The sequence below is a fragment of the Suricata suricatta genome, chromosome 12, assembly GCF_006229205.1.
Source record: "Suricata suricatta isolate VVHF042 chromosome 12, meerkat_22Aug2017_6uvM2_HiC, whole genome shotgun sequence".
NCBI classification, from domain to species: domain Eukaryota; kingdom Metazoa; phylum Chordata; class Mammalia; order Carnivora; family Herpestidae; genus Suricata; species Suricata suricatta.
In genome coordinates this window covers 58,236,039-58,256,121 of record NC_043711.1, presented here as the reverse complement: position 1 = coordinate 58,256,121, position 20,083 = coordinate 58,236,039, and the positions used below count along the sequence as shown (strand labels likewise).

The window sequence follows — 20,083 nt, the reverse complement described above, 5'->3', positions numbered from 1 at the left end:
AAGAGACCCCTCCCCAGCATTACCTCATCACTGGCTGCAGGCTGCCCTTTCCCTAGGGGACCAACAAGCTCCTGGAGTGATCTCGGGAGATGCTGGGCTGTTCAGAAAAGCTCTTCCAACTCCCTATTGTGGTCACACATGGCTCTGAAAGAGCTGCTTAAGTCTGTTTTCAGAAATGGTATCCATCTTCAATGCTGACATTTGCCAACCTAGCAAATGCCCAAAGTCAAGGAAAACTCAGCTCATGGAGCAGCTGCCTCCTACAAAACATTAAGTGTGTGGACGTCTCAAGGCCCCTGTATCAAAAGTAGAGGTTTTGGGATGCATTGAAGAAGTAGTCGCCATTCTTGAGATTGGGAGGCACAACTCTCATGCCCCTCTCCGTAGGAATGTCACAGAAGCTGGGGCCATTTCCTTCTCTAGAGCCCTGTAAAGGTTCTGACCATTTGATCTAAGACCTGTCAAACCACTTCTTGGCTTTTTTTTTTTTTATAGAATTTTTTTCCCACATTCAGAAAATTGATACCAGAATACCACTCCTGAACTCTGGGCCACAGCTTGAGGAAATTTATCCAATTCTTTACTTTTTTTTTAACTTAAAATTAAGAGATTACTCTGGTCTCTTAAAATTAAGAGATTAAAGGCATCTGGTACCTCTGAGGGACCCTCTAAGCCCCATGACTGTGCTAATCATCCTCATGTAGTGTCCTTCATGGAACACCTGCCACATCACTTAAGACAAATGACCAGTGCATGGGGGGGGGGGGCGGTGCACTGTCCAGCTTACACTCAGGCTTGCAGTCAGCCGGATACACCACCTTGCATCATCCTCTCATGCGGGCCAGCCTCAGGGCATTGGTGGCATCACTGCTCCAGGGATGCTGGTACAGCCCAGATGCTTGGTCTTGTCCCACAGATGTGGAGAAGGGAGGCAGCCTCGTCGTGGGAGACTTTGATATCGCAGCCAAGTATGGTGAGTGGTGGCAGCGCTGCCTGGGTGAGAAGACCCAGGGTGGGAGGCAGGGACATGTCCCTCTGTGTGGCAGATACACCTTGGTGCTTGGGAGGGAGTACTGGGAACTTCTGGACTTGGTTTCTGACTCAGCCAAGCAGATGAGTGTTCAGAGGTGGGAGAGGGTGCTTGGGGTCACAATGCTATGCCCAGAACACAGGTCAGCCTCATCCTGTGTGCCCATGGCTGGGGGACAGGGGAGCCTCAGTGTCCCTGGCTGTGAAAGGGCATATTTCTATTCCTACATTATTAGAAATGAGTTCCCTTGATTTCACTATTTCTGACACCTCTTCACGTCAGTTCAGGTAACAGGGATTTCCTCTAAAATTGTCCCAGCAAATTTGTAATTGTCACACGAACAACCCCTGCACAGCAGAATCCAGCATGTGGGTAGTGAAGAGCTATTCCCTTTGAGTTTGCAGGTGGCTGACCCAGCAGCCCCCCTTCCTCTTCTTCTTTCTCCATCACACTCAGTCTGCCCAGTTGGGGTGTGAAATGAAGGCTGGCTGTAGACATTCTGCTCTTTGGTTGGTTTTGTCAATTGCAGATCAAAAGAGTTAAACTTCATATGTTTCTCTATAGAAAGTACTTTCTCCCCTTCCCCTCCAAAGTGGCTTCTTTTCTTCTTCAAGTTTTCTGGTCACTTACGGGTTTGTCATGAATCTTCAACAGGAAAATGTTCTGAGCAGAATTCTGGGAAGGCTGTTGGTGGGTTTGTTCATTCCCCTTGAGAATAAGAGTAGAATGTTCTGAGCCAGATTTGTTGGTGTTTTCATTTCCCAGGAAAGCCCAGATCCACCCCTGAGAAAGGTGTCCAAAAATTACAGGTACAGAGATAGGCCCTGTGAGACTTTGGCCTTCAGCCCATGACACCAAGACAAGACACACAGTCCCTCTTGGTCTTGGAAGCCACGCCCAGGGGAGGCTGATTGGCTTTAAGACCCTACCCTTTGGTGTGCTCTTGGCAGATGTCTAACTGCTCTGAGCTGCAGTCTTTTCTAAATCAGTGAGAACCTGGGGCCAACATAGAGTCCTGTGCAGGGTGGGCACCTGGGTGGGTGGAGTCTAGTCTGCACGAGCCCCCAACCCCACCCAGGAATGAAGCACTTGGAATCTGATTGGGAAAGGGCTTTCTCACCCCTAGTGTGCAGGACAGCGGAGACCCATCCACCAGGCAACCCCTTTCTGTGCATGGACCTCACCTACATCAGCCTGCTGCTCCAAGAGTTTGGCTTCCCAAAGAACAAAGTGCTGAAGGTAAGGACAGTCTCTGGGGTGCTCCTATGCCCATTATGGTCTCAAGGGCTGGGTGCACTGCTTCCAGCCTCCCACCTATACCCATTCTGCCCCTCCCTTTGTGTTTTCAAGCTAACTCGGAAAATCAACAATGTTGAGACCAGCTGGGCTCTGGGGGCCATTTTTCATTACATCGACTCCCTGAGCAGACAGAAGAGTCCAGCCTCATAGTGGCCAAGCTGCCCCAACTATCCTCACAGAAGTGGCTTCGTCTCCATGGGAACAGACCTGTGTGAAACCCCTTGATGTGTGGGAAGGAAGTCACTGCTTAGGCTGCCACCCCTCTCCCTTTGGCATTGCAGACCTGCCCCTGGACGAGCAAAGGGCTAGAATGTGACGCAGGCCCAGCATCTCCTCCTGCCCCAGCCCCAGGTGGACAGTAAACCAGACAGGGCAAAGGGCACATGTCAAGTTTAGGGTGACACAGGCATGCCATCCCCCAACCCTCCCCCGTCTGCAGGGTTGGGGTGGCTGTAACATATCTCTGTGACAGGAGTCTTATTTTGTCTCCCTGCCCCTGTCTGGTCCCTCCTCTCATCCCCAGGGCGGACCTCCACCTTCTCCCCAGAGACTTGGTGGGGAGGTTTTACAGGATGTCCTGGCTGCTCTCAGGGTGGGCCAAGTGGCAACCACCATGTCCTCTAGGACAGTGAATGAGGCGGACTTGAATGCATTGGCCTCCTCCTTGGTTATGGACATATGAGATCATCCAGAGGTCTGTTTTCTTGGTTCTTGGATGGCTTGGAGCTAAATAATGGAGTTGGTCCTGTGAGAAGAAGGAAGCTAGGGAAAATACCCCTGTGTGTCCCAGCTCTTCAGAGGAGGTCTGAAAGTGAGCGTGACCTGCTTACAGTATTTATGGCTGTGCTGTGTGAGTGACGTCTCTGTTGTGTGATGCTGAGTGTTTGTGTAGCAACTGTATTCTGAGCCCCAGTGAATGTATCACTACTGTGAGCCATTTGCAGCTAAGCTGTGTTGAAAACCATTCCCCTGTGGGTCAAGCAGGCTACAATCCCCAGAACTGTCTTCTTGAGGCTCTCCTGGAGTGCAGGGCCATGCCTATCATCTGGGGGCTCTGCAGGACATTGGCCCTGCCTGGGCCCTCCTGCATCGGGGTGTGAAGTCTGTGAGACATGGGCCCCAGGGCCGCAGTCGTTCCTGCAGTGAATGTATGGTATGTGGAATAAGCTGAATCTCATGTGTTCCACTCAAAATAAAGGGTTTACAAGCATTTCTTTTCCAGTGACTCTTCTAGGTTGAGCATCAGCCGTGGTCATCCCCTGGTGGGAAAGCCCCTGAGATCCCTGTTTACTACAGTTGAAACAAAGAATTATCCAAGCTGGGTGACAGGTGGCACATTAACTCTTGTCAGTGTGCCTCATAAGGAGACAACAGCAGAAGGGCTATGGAGGCCATCCTCAGGCCATCATGCATCCCTGTGGTTACAGGGGAACCCCTTGCCTTCCCAGCAGAGCTCCCCTCCTCCCGGGGACTGTGACCTGCAGCACATGCAGTGTAGAGTTCTCAAGCAGATGCTATGCCCCAGCTTGCAGTGTGTTCTGTGAGTATCTGGCTTTAATCTGGGACAGCTGGAAAGAGGTTGTATGCCAGACGAAGACTGGGTGTGAGCACAAGGTCTGGCCACTCAACTGCCTAAGGCCATGGCAGGACCAGGACCAACGTGACTGCTGAATGAGCTCATGAATAGAGGCCTGTGGGGGAAAGGTCTCTGCAGAGAGCTGCAAGAGATTAGTTTCACTCCTCACCTCTAAGAGCCCTTCGTCCCCATGGGTGGAGGCATGGAGGGATCCAAGTATAAAACCTTTGATGTTGAAGTGCTGTGCCCACAGGGGCAGGGGAGCGGTTCCCCCCTTTTCTGAGGGTCCTGATCCTGTGGTCTGATTGTTACTGCCCCAACTTCAGAAGGCTGGAGGGAAACCCCAGGACAAGAAACCACTGACGAGATGAGGTTAATCACCCTCTGCCCAGTGGCTTCCCCAGAACTTAAACTCTAGGGCAGAGGTCTGGAGGTGTGCATATGACATAAAGCAGAAAAAGACAAAGCAGGAAAGGTGTTTTCCCTAAGTAAAAACCACATTTGGACTACAGTAGGAAACCTATGTTTGACAAGGGCAAGAAAATCCAACTACCAGCACCTCACCACCCCTGCCTTGGCAGGGTTTCCCCAACCTTTTCCTTCTATAATATCTAACAGTTTAAATATTTAAACAACTCCACAGGCCAAGAATCAAATGTGCATGAAGGTAAAAGTGAAAATTGATTTGGTCCATTTATAGGTTAGTGATCTCACATCTGAAAAAGTGGCGACAACTGGAAGTTTCCCAAAAGATTACCAAATAAGTCATGGAATATTTTTAGGCCCAGCAAAGTATGCAAGTCATTTTGCTGTGTCTTTTGTGATTATAAAGTAGGCTCTTGTTTTTTAAGAAAGAAGTAACTACATATGCACATCTTAACATGTAAAAGATGCAAACTAAGGATATAGTAAGAATTTTGTTCCTCTAGTGTGCCCCACCTCACAAAAATTGTGTGCATCTGTATGCTCAGATCTTCTTGGCATGTCCCACACATCACCTCCTGCCCACATGTCTGTCCTGGGCTTTCCTGTTCTCAGAACAGCTACACTGTTGGTAGCATTCCCGTGGCTGGTGGCATTCCCGTGACTGGATGACAGGACTCCTAGCATCAGGTTGTTTTGAATACTACATCCATGTATGTGAGCCATGCTGACATTGCCAGATTCAAAGGCAGGAATGTTTTAAATTGTGGCCATGTTGTCCAATGGTAATTTTCCTATGCACTGGCCTAATTCATCTCATATATATGTCTAAGAGCATTTCCTTTTCTATGAAACATGTGTCCATGTCCTGTGCCAATTTTTCTGAGAGATTGTGGCCATTCTCTTACTAGAAGAATGTTTATACATTAGGGAAATTAGCCATTGTGATAAAATGTGTGGCAACTTTTTCCCATTTTATAACTTTTTGACTTTACAGTGTTTTTTTCAATACACAATTTTACTATTTTTATGTATTTAACTAATTTATATTTTTATACAGACTTATCATGATGATTTCCAGGTTTTGTGTCATAATTAGAAAGGCTACTCCACCGGGATAATTTTCAAATTTAACCAACAGTGTTGTTGTTTTTTATGGTTTTGATTTCATTACTTTAAGAACCCCTAATACATGCTTATGAAAACCCTCAGGCACAGTGAATCATTGTTTCAAGGTGGATTTTATTTTTAAAACCATTCAGAGTCCTGAAGGGCAAATGTGATGTTCAAACTAGAGTAATGCCATTTTTGGATAAAATTAAGGCTGGTAGTAAAGTAATGAGCAATTCCAGAAGTGTGCAGAATCATAGCAGTGTCAGGAACAGTATCCCAGGGAAGCCACAGTGTGTGTGCATCTTCTGGTAAGGTGGTTTTAATGACTTGTTTGGAGGCATGATTGAAGTCCCTGGGGCAGTTCATTCTTGTGGAAGAAAACCCTCCTCTTCTGCCCTCCAATCAACCTTCTACTCTTGTTACCTTTCTCTGACATCAGATATGTCAGCAGTGCTCCCACACCAACTCGGCCTACAACTCAGTTCTGACACTGTCTACCTGGAGTTAGTATAGACCACAGGGGTGAAGGGCTCAGTCTTACAAGACTACCTCTACCCCTGCTTCAGATGCCAGTCACAAATCCAAGCTGTCACCTGTGCTTCTGCATAGCTGACTCTAATGCAGTGGTTTCCGTGACCCCCTCCTCAGATTTGATAATTTGCCAAAGAGGTTCTCAGAATTTGGGAAAAACTGAAGTTTACTTACTCTTGTTGATTTATTGCAGAGGATAGATGGAAGAGACATGTAGGGCAAGACATGGGGGAAGGGTCCAGAGCTTCCATGATCTCCGGGCATGCTACCTACTAGCACCTCCACATGTTGATTAAACCAGAAGTTTAATTAAAGTAAGCAACTCTTGATCTCAGGATCTCTAAACTCCTACTTGGGATTTTTATGGAGGTTTTATTATGTAGGTTTGATTAAATCATTGGCCACTAGTGATTAGGTCAACCTCCAGCCACTGTTCCTTCCCAGAGGTCAGGGTTGGGGAGGGTGAAAGATCCAACCTTCTGATTGCATGGCTGGTTCCCCTTGGTAGCTGTCCCCCATCCTGTGGTCACCTAGGGGCTCTCCAGAAATCACCTCATTAACATAGAGTCAGGTGTGGTTGCATGAGCTTATGGGACCTGGGACCAAAGACCAAATGTTATAACAAAAGATGCTCCCATTGCTTTTATGACTTAGGAAATCCCCCAGGGTTTGTGAACTCTGGGGCCAAGAGCAGGGATGAAGGCCAAATCTGTTTTTTCTATTACAAATCACAACATCACAGTCTTGGAAAGAGAGCAGATGGGAAACTGACAGTATCTTCAATATTGTAAGGATTGTGAGACCCTGGATTTGACTGTGTTGCTACGGAGGCCAGAGCTTAGACACATAGGCATAAGTTTCAGAGCATTTTCGAGTTTCTAACAAGGAAAGATGTCAGTCACATATATCCCTGCCCTTGCCAGCACTCAAGGGTACTCAAGAAGGGATCCCTGTCCAGATAAGAGGTCGTAATCAGGCACTTCCAAGGCTTCTTTCCTCTTGAAAATTATCTTGAAAGTTATGAGCAGGTAAGCATACTTACACATAATGTATCTCAGTTTTGAGTTGAAATAACAACAATGACCTGTGTTGTGGAGTGTTTATGTCAGGCTTGGAGCTGACTGCTTTTTGGCATAGCCAACAATTGCACTTTCATGGCAGCCTACAGAGCAGCTACTGGTCAAGGAGCCCTAAGGAGCTCAAGGTCAGTGAATGAGGAGTGAAGGGCCCCACTCAGACCCAGATCTGGAGGCTTTCAAACCCCAAATTAGTGTGCCACAGTGCCTCCAAAGCTAGAGGTGGTAGAAGATGAATTTTTCCTACTTACATCCGGCCTTACATGAAGCTATTTATCAAAAGCAGCTCTCTCCACTAAGGAATCAGTTATCATTGTAATAATGTGTTTGGTAATATTTAGAAAAGTAGTTAAACAGTCAAAAAAAAATTAAAACTAGATCCAGGCCTAATTGGATAATCATTTTTGACAGCCTGATTTCCTACTTTCCTGTGTTCTTGATTGGTGGATAAAAGTTTCTGCTTACGAGCTAAAGTGCAGCTCTGTAAATCTTCGAGTGTGCCTCAGGGTTTACACAGCACAAAACAGACATCCCCCTATATGGCATCTTGTCTTGAGAAGCCTCTAAAGGTTGGCAGAGCTCCAGAGCCTCATTTTAAGGCATGGGACATAACAGTGGGATGATTCCAAACAACTTCCAAAGAGTGAGGTGCTCAAAACAGCTGTGTGATTCTCTAGATCCATCCGGAGGTCAGCTAAGCATCAGATAGTTTTGTGAGTAAAAATGCCAACACTCAGAGGCCTACAGTGCTCGTCCTAAAGCAACAAGGAGAATGTAAACCAAGGTTTTCAGCCTTATGGGGATGAAGAGATTTCTAGGACTCTCCATACATTGAAATATTATTTGGCAGGAAAAACAAAGTACTGACAGATGCTGCAACATGAATGAACAGGAAAACGTTAGGCTAATAGGTGAAAGAAGCTAGATACAGAGATCACATGTTTATGATCCTGCTTATAGAAAATGTCCAGAATAGGCAGCACCATAGTATGGCAAGCAGAATTTGTAAACATTGCAATATGATCACGATGGTAAATCTAGTTATGATCTGCCATCATACATAGTTACACATTTTTTCTTACAGTGAGGACTTTTAAGATTTATTCTCTTAGCAACTTGCAAATACAATGCAGTATTACTAACTGTAGTCACCATGCTATACATCACATCCCCATAACTTAATTATTTTATAATTTCTTGACCATCCTTGCCCATTTTGCCCATCTCCTACCCCTTACCTCTGGCAACCACCTGTCTGTTCTCTGTATCTATGAGCTTGGACTGTTTTGTTCTGTTTTTTTAGATTGTACCTGTAAGTCAGATTATATGATATTTATCTTTGTCCAACTTACTTAGCATAATATCCTCAAAGTCCATCCATGTTATCACAATGGCAAGAGTCCATTCTTTTTTATGCACGAATAGTATTCCATTATAGATACATGCACAGACACATGTAGACACCACATCTTCTTTATCCATTCATGCATTGATGGACACAGGTTGTTGCCAGATCTTGCCTATTGTATATAATGCTGAAGGGAACATGGGAGTATATATATCTTTTTGAGGTAATGTCTCTGTTTTCTTCAGATAAATACCCAGAAGTAGAATTGCTGGATCATCTGGTAGTTCTACTTTTAACTTTTTGAGGAGCCTCCATACTGTTTTCCACAGTAGGTGCACCAGTTTACATTCCCACCAGTAGTGCAAAATGGTTCCTTTTCTCCAGGTTCTCTCCTACACTCTTATTTCTTGTCTTTTTGATAATAGCCATTCTGACAGATTTGAGGTGATGTCTCATTGTGGTTTTGATATGCATTTTCCTGATGATGACTGGTGAGCATCTTCATGTGTCTGTTGGCCATCTTCTTGTCTTTGGGAAAATGTCGATTAGATCCTCTACCCATTTTTAATTGGATTATTTTTCTTTTTTGTTGTGGGGCTGTATGATTTCTTTATATATTTTGAATATTAATGTCTTATCAGATATGATTTGCAAATAATTTCTTCCATTTAGTACATTGTCTTTTTGTTTTGTTGATGATTTCCTTTGCTATGCAGAAGGTTTTGAAAGACCAGTACACTGCAAATTATGACACTGAAGAGAGAAAATAAAGAAAACACAAATGGAAAGATATTCCATATTTATGGTTAGATGAATCAATAGTGTTAAAATGTCCACACTACCCAAATCAATGTACAGATTCAATGCAAGGCCTATCAAAATTCCTCACAGAAATAGAACAAACACTCCTAAAATTTGTACAGAAACACACAAGACCCCAAACAACCAAAGAAATATTGGGAAAGAAAAACAAAGCTGGAGAGCAAAGCCTTGATTTCAAACTGTTATATAAAGCTGTAGTCTGGTATTGGCATAAAAACTGACACATGGATCAATGGAGCAGCATAGAGAGCCCAGAAATAAACTCACAATTACATGGTCAATTAAACTATGACAAAGGTGGGGCACCTGGGTGGCTCAGTCGGTTAAGTGTCCAGCTTCAGCTCAGGTCATGATCTCACAGTTTGTGGGTTCAAGTCCCACATTGGGCTCTGTGCTGACAGCTAGCTCAGAGCCTGGAGTCTGTCTTCAGATTCTGTGTCTCCTTGTCTCTCTCTGACCCTCCCCTGCTTGCACTGTCTCTGTCTCTCAAAAATAAATAAAAAACATTAAAAAATAATAAACTATGACAAAGGAGACCAGAATATACAATGGAGAAAGGAGTGTCTCTTCAGTAAGTGGTGCTGGGAAAACTGGACAGCCATGTGCAGAAGAAAGAAACTGGACCATTATTTCATACCATAAACAAAAATTAACTCAAAATGGGTTAAAGACTTGAACAGAAGATCTGACACCAGAAAACTAGGTGGTCAGCTCCTTGGCATGGGCCTTGGTGATGATTTTTTGGATCTGATTCCAAAAGCAAAGGCAGCAAAAGCAAACAAGTGGGGCTTTATCAAACTAAAAATTTGCTGCATAGCAAACAGAATCCTCAACAAAATGGCCCTTACACTTTTTCCTGTCTCATCATGGCTGCCCCTTAGACCAATGGGCTAAGAGAAAATCTCCTCCCTGGGGAGGGGTCAGGTCTGCTCCCAGATATCTGGTGAACCCCTGGGTCCTGCAAGTTCTGAGCTCCTGGGAAGGGCCTCTTAACTGCCTACTGAATAATGAAAGACTGCCTGAAAGAAACCAGGAAAATTGAAAAACCTTGAGAATAGGGACACTGACTTTCCTTTCCCATCCTCCAAATTTCCTTGTGGAGCCAACAATCCTCTTGTTGACTCAATGGGAGTGCCTGGCCAGGACTCCACCCAAGCCAAACAGCAAGGTTAAACTGAACAAAGCAAATAGGCTTTCTGCAAGAATACTTCACTTCCGTCTTAGATGCAGTCTTCACAGTTGGCTCAAAAGCTTCAGCTGGAATTCCTCTACACAAAGTGAGTTTTAGAAGAAATTTGGTGCTGCTTTCTTTAGGCCTAGATTTGCAAAAGCTGCTGGTGTGATGGAAGCTGTGTTTGGTACTTAAAATGTTTTAAGCTTTTACTTCTGACCTAGTGAATGTTTTAAAGAATATTTTTGTTGAGGTATTCTCATATAGTAGAATGTACAGATCTTAAGTTACAGTTAAAACAATTTTGGCAAAAACAGCCATGTGGCCCATACCATTATTCTTTCACCACAGAAAGTCCCTAGACAATCCCCCCACCTTTGGCCCCTGGCAACCACTGTTCAGATTTCCATCACAATACATAACTTTCACCAGTTCTGGAACTTCATATGAATGGAATCATATAGTATGTGCTCTTTTGGGTCTGGCTTTCAGTTCAGCATGTTTGTGAGATTCACCCATATCAACATGTGGATCAGCAGTTTATTTCTTTAAATTGTTGAGTAGTAGTTCATTATTTTGATTTATAACACTTTGTATCCTCCTTTTCCTGTTGATAGTCACCTGGGCTGTTTTCGGTGTGGGAGTTAATGATAAGGCTTCTGTGAACATTCTTGCACAAGTTACTTTGTGAACATATGTTTTTACTTCTCTTGGTTGAATACAAGCATGCGTCATTTTATTGTGATTTGCTTTATCGTACCTCACAGACAACCCTGCATTGAGCAAGTCCATTGGTACCATTTTTCCAATAGCATTTGCTCACTTTATATCTCTATCTCACATTTTGGTAATTCTCACAATAATTCAAAATTTTCTTGTTATTCTGATGATCTGTGATCAGTGATTATGACTCACTGACAGCTCAGATGAGGGTTAACATTTTTTAATTGAGGTACATGCATTTTCTTAGACATGCTATTGCACACTACAGTACAGTCAGCATAAGTTTTATATGCCTTGGGAAACCAAACAATTCATATGACTTGCTTTATTACAATATATTCTCTTTATTGTGGTCTGAATCCAAACCTTCAATATCTTCAAGATATACCTGAACTCAAAGTGGAATGGTTGGGTCGTATGGTAAGTGTGTGTTTAACTATAAGAATCTGCCAAACTGTTTTCCGACGTGAATTACCATTACAACAACACATGCAGTGTTCCACATCCTCACCTACACTTGGTACTGTCTGTCAGTCATTTTAATGTTAGCCATTCTAGCTGGTGAGTTCTGGTACCCTCTATGGGTTTTTTAAAAAATATTTTATTTATTTTTGAGAGAGTGAGAAGGAAGGGTGGGTAGTGGCAGAGAGAGAGGGAGACAGAGGATCTGAAGCAGGCTCTGCATTGACAGCAGAGAGCCAGATGTGGGGCTTGAACTCAGGAACAGTGAGATCATGACCTGAGGTGAAGTCAGATGATTAACTGACTGAGCCACCCAAGTGGCCCACCCCACTGTGGTTTTAACATGGATTTCCCTGATGTGATGTAATGAATTTTAAAGAGGCTTCAAGAATCCTGCCTAGGCCAGCCAACCCACCCCATCCCCCAATCCACGCTGCATATAGATCCACTGGGATCCACAAGTGTAAGCAGTGCTGAGGACACGCTCGACATCAGGGGCAGCAAACTCTTTTTGTTAGGGGCTGATACTTCAGGCTTTGCAGAACATATGGTCTCTGTCCCATTTGCTCAGCTCTGATGTGGAAGTGTGAAAATAGCCTTAGATGAAATGTAAATGAATGACTACAGTTGTGTTCCAATCAAACTTGATTTATGGATGCTGAAATTTGAATTTCATATAGTTTTCATATATCGTGCATTATTCCTCTTTTGATTTGTTTCAATCATTTAAAAATGTAAAAGGTAATCTTAGCTTGAGGGCCATACAGTGGCTGAGGACCACATTTTGCTGCTTCTGCTCTAGATAAGCAGAGGCAGCCAGCTCAGATGCAGCCCTAAACCAGGCAGGAGACTCACCGAGGGCCCGATGCCCATGGGATAGACGGGCAGCATCCCATTCCTCCAGTTAGGGACCCTGAGGGTAGGGGGCTGGGATACCTTCTAACTAAGGGAAAGGTTGAAAGAGGCAGCAGAGCAAGTATCAGAATGGGAGAGCCTGTAAGTCTGGCTGTGTGTCTTCACAGACCCTCACAACAACAAAGGCAGCCCTAAGCTTCACAGTTCTGGGGCTCCTCCCTACCCTCACCTCAGTTCTGACACTCCTGCTTCTGCCTGGACCCTTTGGAATCAGACATGTCACAATACCCATCCCCTGCAGTCCAGTGCCCCCTCATCACCTGCCTGCCCATCAGGTCCTCCTTTGGGCTAGCCCCATGCCCACCCGAAGACCTGCCAGGGAGTGCCTAAGACTGGCCTAGGAAGGTTGCTCAGTTGGGGCTGGGGTTTATAGGAGCAATTCTGGGCTCAGCCCTACCCTGAGGAAGTGTCCAATTCTCCAGCCTGTGTAGGACTATTCCGGGGAGCATCTGAAAGGCAGGGAAGCCCATTAGGAAACTACAGCAGGAATCCTAGCAAGAGAACACAAAAGAGCAACCAAGGATGGGTAAAAGGAGTCTAGAACCATAGGGAACAACACAGCTGGAGGCCTCCTCTTGGAAGACCAGTTCCTGAGACAGTCCTTGGGAGCTTAGGGGAGAATGTGTCCACCAGACCTATGTGGCATTGCCATCTGATTTGGAAGCAGGCAGGAAGCCCCTGGCCTAAAAAAGGATCTGGAACCCTATTGGCTGTGCAGGGAGGACAAGAAAACAGGATAATCTCAGGAAGAAGATGGTGGAAGGCCATGGGCAGCAGAGTGTAAGCCCCCCACCCAGTCCCTGCCCCAAGTCTGTGGTGTTCAACCACACCAGCAGATATTCCCCACATGGGGCTGGCTTCTAGTGAGCCTGCAATGAACTTTTACACTTGTTCACACCACAGTGCAATAGCTTTTCCAGATCCCACAGACACATCATCCCTAGTTGTATCCGCCCCTAAAATTCAACCCCCATTCTTAGGGCAGATGTTCTAGAGGTCTGCCTATCCTAGAACATCATGTAAACAGAATCATACAGGATGAGCCCTAGTGTGGATTACTGGGTATGGCTGGTCATTCTCAAGGCCTGGGCTGCAGACTGTTCAGCTGTGGGAATATGCCACAAAGTATTTATCTACCCCAGAATTAATGGATATTTACATGGTTTCAAGTTTAGACTGTTTTCAATAGGGCTGTTTCAAACATTTTTGCGCCTGCTTTTGGACAACCATAAGCATTCGTTTCTGTTGGGTATCTTCTTTGGACTAGAATAGCTGGTTCAGAGCTAGTTCAGAGCTTATTTAACTTTCAGGAATACTACTAGGATGCTTAGCTGGCTCAGTCTGAAGAGCATGTGACTCTTGATCTTGGGCTCATGTGTTTGAGCACCACGTTGGGTATAAAGATTACTTAAATAAACTTAATAATAATAACAAAAAAAGAATACTACCAGTTTTTCAAAGTACCAACCTGCAGTGCTCTTGTCAAAGTAGAAAGTACAGAGACCAATGAGATGAGATCAGGATCAGTGGGATCAGGGTTGAAGCCAGGGCCCCGATATGGCCCGGAGGAACACCAGCAGTGATGTTAGTGAGTGCAGACCTGAGATTGCTGGTAATAGTGAGCAAGGGGTCCCCAAACCCAGGGTCTGCCTGTAGGAACCAGGTGACTCTGGCTTTGAGAAGGAGGAACAAGAACAGAGAGGTAGTGAGACAGTCTCATGGCCTAGAGAAAAGAAGAGATGCCAGCAGGAGTTCAGACCACAAGTCCAGGACCTCATCCTCAGCTTTGCATGTCAAGAAACTCAGCTAATTCATTCATCCAGGGGTAAGAAGACAGCAGTAAATTGTCATGTAGCAAGTCTTAGGAAATGCCAGTTAAGAAACAAATAATTTGATGTGTTTATGGTGTGGCAAACCTAGTCCCCCAAAAGGTACTGGTTGTCCCTAACATCCTAACAGGTCTGCTCACTCAGAGACACAGCACAGCCTAGAAACTCCAAGTTAGAAGATGTCCTGGAGGGACACTTCCATCTACCCCAGCTACCTTGAGGAATTGCCCTTATTCCCTTCCTGCTCAGGATAGCAGCAGGAAGTGTGGGAAATTATGATTCTTCAAAACCCCCTTTCCAGTAATTTCCATCATTAAAAACTCTGAGCAGCACTTATAACTTAAGGCCTTGCCTCTTGGAGTGCACTCCCAGAACGTGGAGGCCTGTTTGAAATGTAGACTGCAGCCACACCCCTGACCTGCTGAATCAGAACTTGCCTTCTGACATGAACCCCCAGGTGACTCTTGTGTACCTTCTGGGAAGCACCACCTGAGGGGCCTGCCATATCTGTTACCCGGGAGAGGTAGGCCTCTTAGAAGTATGCCCCCACATGATGATGTGGAGATCTGATTCAAGGAGCCCTAAAAAATAATGGAGCCCTTTTACCCTGTCCTCTTATGGGATTTTTATACAGTTCATCCCACAGAAATCATCTTGAAATTCCTCTTTGGCTGGCTCCCAGTCTCCTTCCAGTCCTCCTCTCCATCCCCCACCCACCATCTTTGTGTTTTCTGTGGGTGTGGAGCACACCAGCCAGTGGCTTGAGTTGTACACAGCAGGTGTTAGGAGTGCTGGAGACTTTAGGAAGTTCACCCAGTGGTGGAGTAGGTGCAAGGGACCAGGCACCCTCCTCTTGCAGCCTGAGTGGCACTGGCCTAGCTCAGTCCCATCTTGAGCCTGGCTCCTCCCCAGACTCCCCCCACTCCAAGGGCAGCACATGGATTCCTAGGACCTCTTGTTTTTCAGGATGTCTTTTACAGTTATCCCTCATTTTTCATTAATTGAGGCTGTGCAGAGGCAGACTTTCTCACTGTGAGCTTAACATATTCCCTGGAGAGACAGGTAATGCAACAATGAGGCCTGCCTGTGGGCTGGAACCTTCCACTCCATGCAATGCCAGGAGGTCTGTGCTAAGTGACAGGAATGATACTGAGGACCCTGATCTTCTAAGTGCTGATTTCTTCATGGCGGTCTGACCCTGAATGAGTAGGAGTTGGTGGGTGCAGGTGTGCACTTGAGACTTGCTTTCCTCATATCTGGCCCTCTGAGGCCCCTAGGATGATGGTTAGCCTGGCCTCATGGCTGAAACCATGGTCCCCCAGCTCATTCCAGTACACCAGAAAGCCTATCTAGTACTCAATTCCAAGCTAATCCCTAAAACTGCAAAGGCTTGTCTGGTGCAACCCCTTAAAGTAGTGTAATGTTTCTCGCTTGGAGGATGGCAGAGCAATGGCCTGGAGTCTGACCAGCTTCCTCTCTTTAACGTGTTCACCACCTGTCCTTCACCACCCCCTGTCTGTGCCACCCTCCCTTCCAGGGGGAGGAGTCCTAGAGTAAGGGGAACATCCCAAGCTGACTCTTGCTGGCTTTAGAGCCCATCTCATAATCACTTAAGTAGCAGGTCTTAAAACTGGACAGCTACATGCAAAAGAATGAAACTGGACCACTCTCTTTCACTGGACACCAAAGTAAATTCAAAATGGATTAAAGCCCTAAATATGAAACTTCAAACCATAAAAATCCTAGAAGAGAGCGCAGGCAGTAAGGTCATCAGCTGTAGCAATGTTTTTCTAAATACGTCTTCTGAGACAAGGGAAACAAAAGCAAAAAGAAACTATTGGACCTACATTAAAATAAAAAGCTTCTGCACAAGAAAGGAAACAATCAAAACTAAAAGATAACCTACTGAATAGGAGAAGCTATTTGCAAATGATGTATCTGGTAAAGGGTTAGTAGCACCACCCAAAACAAATAATCCAGTGAAGAAATGGGCAGAAGACATGAACAGACATTTCTCCCAATAAGATATCCAGATGGCCAACAGACACATTAAAAGATGCTCACCATCACTCATCATCAGGGAAATACAAATGAAAACTACAATAAGGTATCACCTCACACCTGTCAGAATGGCTGAAATCAACAACACAAGAAACAATGGGTATTGGCAAGGATATGGAGAAAAAGGAACTCTCATGTGCTATTAGTGGGAATGCAAACTGGTGCAGACACTGTAGACGACCGTATGGAGGTTCCTCAAAAAGTTAAAATTAGAACCACCACGGGGCACCTGGGTGGCTCAGTCGGTTGAACGTCCACTTTGGCTCAGGTCATGATCTTGTGGTTGTGGGTTTGAGCCCAGCATCGGGCTCTGTGCTGACAGCTAGCTCAGAGCCAGGAGCCTGTCTTCGGATTCTATGTCTCCCTCTCTCTCTGACCCACCCCTGCTCACGCTCTCTCTCTCTCTCTCTCTCTCTCTCTCTCTCAAAAAAATAAATAAAACATTTAAAAAAATTAGAACCACCATATGATCCAATAATTACTGGATATTTACCCAAGGAATATACTAAAGCAGCAATTCAAAAATGCAGCCCTATGTTTATTGTAGCATTATTTATGATAGCCAAATTATGAAAGCAACCCATTGATAGATGAATAAAGAAATGGTATATATATACAATGGAATATTAGCCATAAAAAAAGAATGAAATTTTGCCATTTTACAACAACATGGATGGATCTAGAAAGTCTAGTGCTAATGAAATAAAGACAGAAAAAGACACACACCATATGATTTCACTCATCTGTAGAATTTAAGAAACAATGAAAAACACAATATAGAAAAACTCTTAAATACAGAAAACAAACTGGTGCTTGCCCAGAAGGAAGGTGGGTGATGGGATGAGTGAAATAGGTGAAGGGGATGAAGACAACACATAATGATGAACACTGAGTAATGTATAGAGTTGCTGAATCACTATATTGCACACCTTAAACTAATATAACACACTTATGTTTTAAAAAATAATAAAAGAAGTAACAGACTGTAGGTCCAGCTGAGCATGAGACAGTGCCTTGCTTGGACACACCTGAAAGCCCAGCATTTCTAGCACACACTGGGGGACTCCACAGTCTCTTAATGGCATTACTACTAGGACAGGGCCCTGGGTGCTGGATTAGAAAGGCTGCCTAGGAAAGAGAGCCCCACATTTGCACAATAAAAAGTTAGGTAGTTGGAATTCTGGATTTGGGGTTTTGGGAATGCGCTTAGAGGGAGTTCTGGTCAGCAAGTTTGGGAAACTGCCTTAGCTCTTATCTGCACCTCTATTAGTTGAGTCTTCGGTTTCTCACTATATTACCATGGTATTCATAGTATACTATATTATATTCTATAAGTGATACTGTGTCCTTCTCAGTGCATTGAATCAGAAAGTACATAGTATCATTTTGTTCTCTTATTCGCTATGCCAGGTTGGATCAATTCATGAAGCTTTCTTCACTGTAAAATGCCTTCTCTGTTTTGTAACTATTAAGGTAATCTGTGGGGTGATACTTTGAGACTGTGTGAATATCCTGTTTCCTTCAGCCTTTGTCTGATAGCCCTAGCATCCACACCTACATTTATTTGGTATTCTTTAGAGAAGAGCTTCCTTTCTTTCTCTCCTTCATTTTATTTTCTTTTCATATCACTACAGTCTCATAGATTTCTTTCTAAAATCAATGTGTTCCAATACATTAATGTCACTGTATCTGTTACATGTATCCCAGTGAAAGGAAAGCCCTAATTCCACAATACCATTCTAGCTGGTGGTCTTAATTGTACTGAGGTTTATGATTACTGACCTCTCAAAAAGAATGCATTTATTGTTTACTTCCCATTTCCTGAAATTCCAGGTCTTTGTTCATTTGCAAATATTTAATTAACTATCATAGATTGGATAGTGGTGTTTCTGGGGTCCCTGGTAGTCTTTACCCTTGGTTTGAGCAGTCTCAACAAGGGCTGGCGAAGCTTCCAAGACACTCACTTAACCAACATTTATTGGTTGAGATGCTCAGAGGCTGAAGTAGACCAAAAATGTCTGTTTTCCATACCAAAAGACATATTTTGTCTCTGTTTCCAAGGCAAGAAACTAGCTATAGAGAGTCTTAAATACCTGTTTGAAAGCACTTAAAAGGTAATTTATCTCCAACATACAGAATAGCTCATTACAAAAAAAATAATAATAATAACTGAATCTGGATCAATATCCATTACTTCTTAGTAAATGAATATTTAAAGTGGTCTCCCAAAAATAGAGCACCTGACAGACTATAACAAGGCGGGCTGATTGGCCTCATGATCTTCTCCCATTAGGAGAACAGGTATGCCAGCCTAGTGATAGCTAAGACCAGGCTACCAGAAAAACAGTCCTTTTCCTTGAAGGGGCAAAGCTGGGCCTACTTTCTATTTTGTCTGTTCAGAAGGCCTACAGTTTTGTTGGAAGATCCAGATTCCTCATCAACACTGACCTGGCCCCTTGACCTAGCTCCCTACCTCTAATCCAAATCTACCCACTGGTTATGTTGGCAAGGAAAAAATATTTTCCTCTACCCATCTCAAGTTCTTCACATGGGGCCCTATAAATTTGGCTGGTCAGAAACAGATTAACAGGAGGGGAAAAAAACCACATAAGTTTATTAGCATGTGCAGCATATACACCTGGAAGTACCCAGAGAAGAGTAACTCAAAAGGGTGGTTAGAACTTGAGGTTAAAACAAGGAAAAGATTTGGGGCTTCTAAGAGGCAAGTTATGGGAAGGTGACCAGAGTATGGTAAACAAAAGTTTAGTAAACTTTTATAGTCAGACCTGTCAGGAGAGGAAAGGTCTCTACAAATGGAAGTACACTTTTAAATGTGAATTTCCTTTACAAAAGGGAAACTTGTGCCCTGTTTTAAGAGTTTTCATGTTTCAGTTGTTTCTCTGTGGTTTTTAGCTCAAAGATAATGCATAGACCAAAGAGGCATTTTGGCGGATGGCACATTCTCATACCCCTCAGCTGTTCTCTTTGCTATACCTACATTGGACTTGCTATTCTGTGAACTATCCAAGTGGGTACCTAACTCCCTCAGGACCTTTGTACTCGCTTCTCCCCCAGATTCATTACTCATTAATATTTTTTTAGTCTCAACTCAGATATCATCTCCTGTCACTGACTTAATGTGTTTTTCTTCACAGCACTTATAGCTATATAAAAAATACTTACCTCAGGGCCCCTGAGCAGTTCAGTTGGTTAAGCCTCCAACTTCAGCTCAGGTCATGATATCAGAGCTGGTGAGTTAGAACACCACGTCAAGCTCTGTGCTTATAGGTCAAAACCTGGAGCCTGCTTCAGATTCTGTATCTTGGTCTCTCTCTCTCTCTCTCTCTTTCTCTCTCTCTCTCTCTCTCTAAAAAATAAATAAACATTTAAAAAAATAAAAAACACTTATCTGAAAATGGCTGAGATGAACCATGGAGTTCATTTATCCATTCCAGTGATATTAGTGGCTACCTAGAGCAGGTGAGTGTGTGGATAGGTGGGGCAGATAGGGCATTCCGCATTTATTGTCCCCTGAAAAGTATGTAGCTAGAAGAGAGTCCAGGTAAGAAGATAACTTTGGAAGCATCACACGAGGAAAATTTCTGCACCTACTTTCATGACATTTCCTGAAGGCAAATTTGACCTTCATGTACATCAATAATCTTTACTGGCCCATCAGTCTAAGACCACCAAGTACAAACCTG

At 44.1% G+C, this 20,083-nt stretch overlaps 1 protein-coding gene across 10 annotated transcripts in view; it reads left to right on the top strand.

Annotated features, from left to right (window-relative positions):
* The window catches only part of ENTPD6 (ectonucleoside triphosphate diphosphohydrolase 6), a 43,426-nt gene extending 39,887 nt beyond the window's left edge, over nucleotides 1-3,539 (top strand). For 5 of the 10 annotated variants that reach the window (XM_029916496.1, XM_029916494.1, XM_029916500.1 and 2 more), the window contains 4 exons: nucleotides 846-973; nucleotides 1,796-1,839; nucleotides 2,157-2,269; nucleotides 2,381-2,411. In XM_029916496.1, coding sequence (XP_029772356.1) covers nucleotides 846-973; nucleotides 1,796-1,839; nucleotides 2,157-2,269; nucleotides 2,381-2,406 — 311 coding nt within the window. In that variant the 3' untranslated portion in view covers nucleotides 2,407-2,411. Of the gene's footprint in view, nucleotides 1-845; nucleotides 974-1,795; nucleotides 1,840-2,156; nucleotides 2,270-2,380 lie in introns of all 10 variants that reach the window. The other 5 variants (XM_029916498.1, XM_029916503.1, XM_029916502.1 and 2 more) reach the window with 3 other exon arrangements.
* Nucleotides 3,540-20,083: the final 16,544 nt, after the last annotated feature.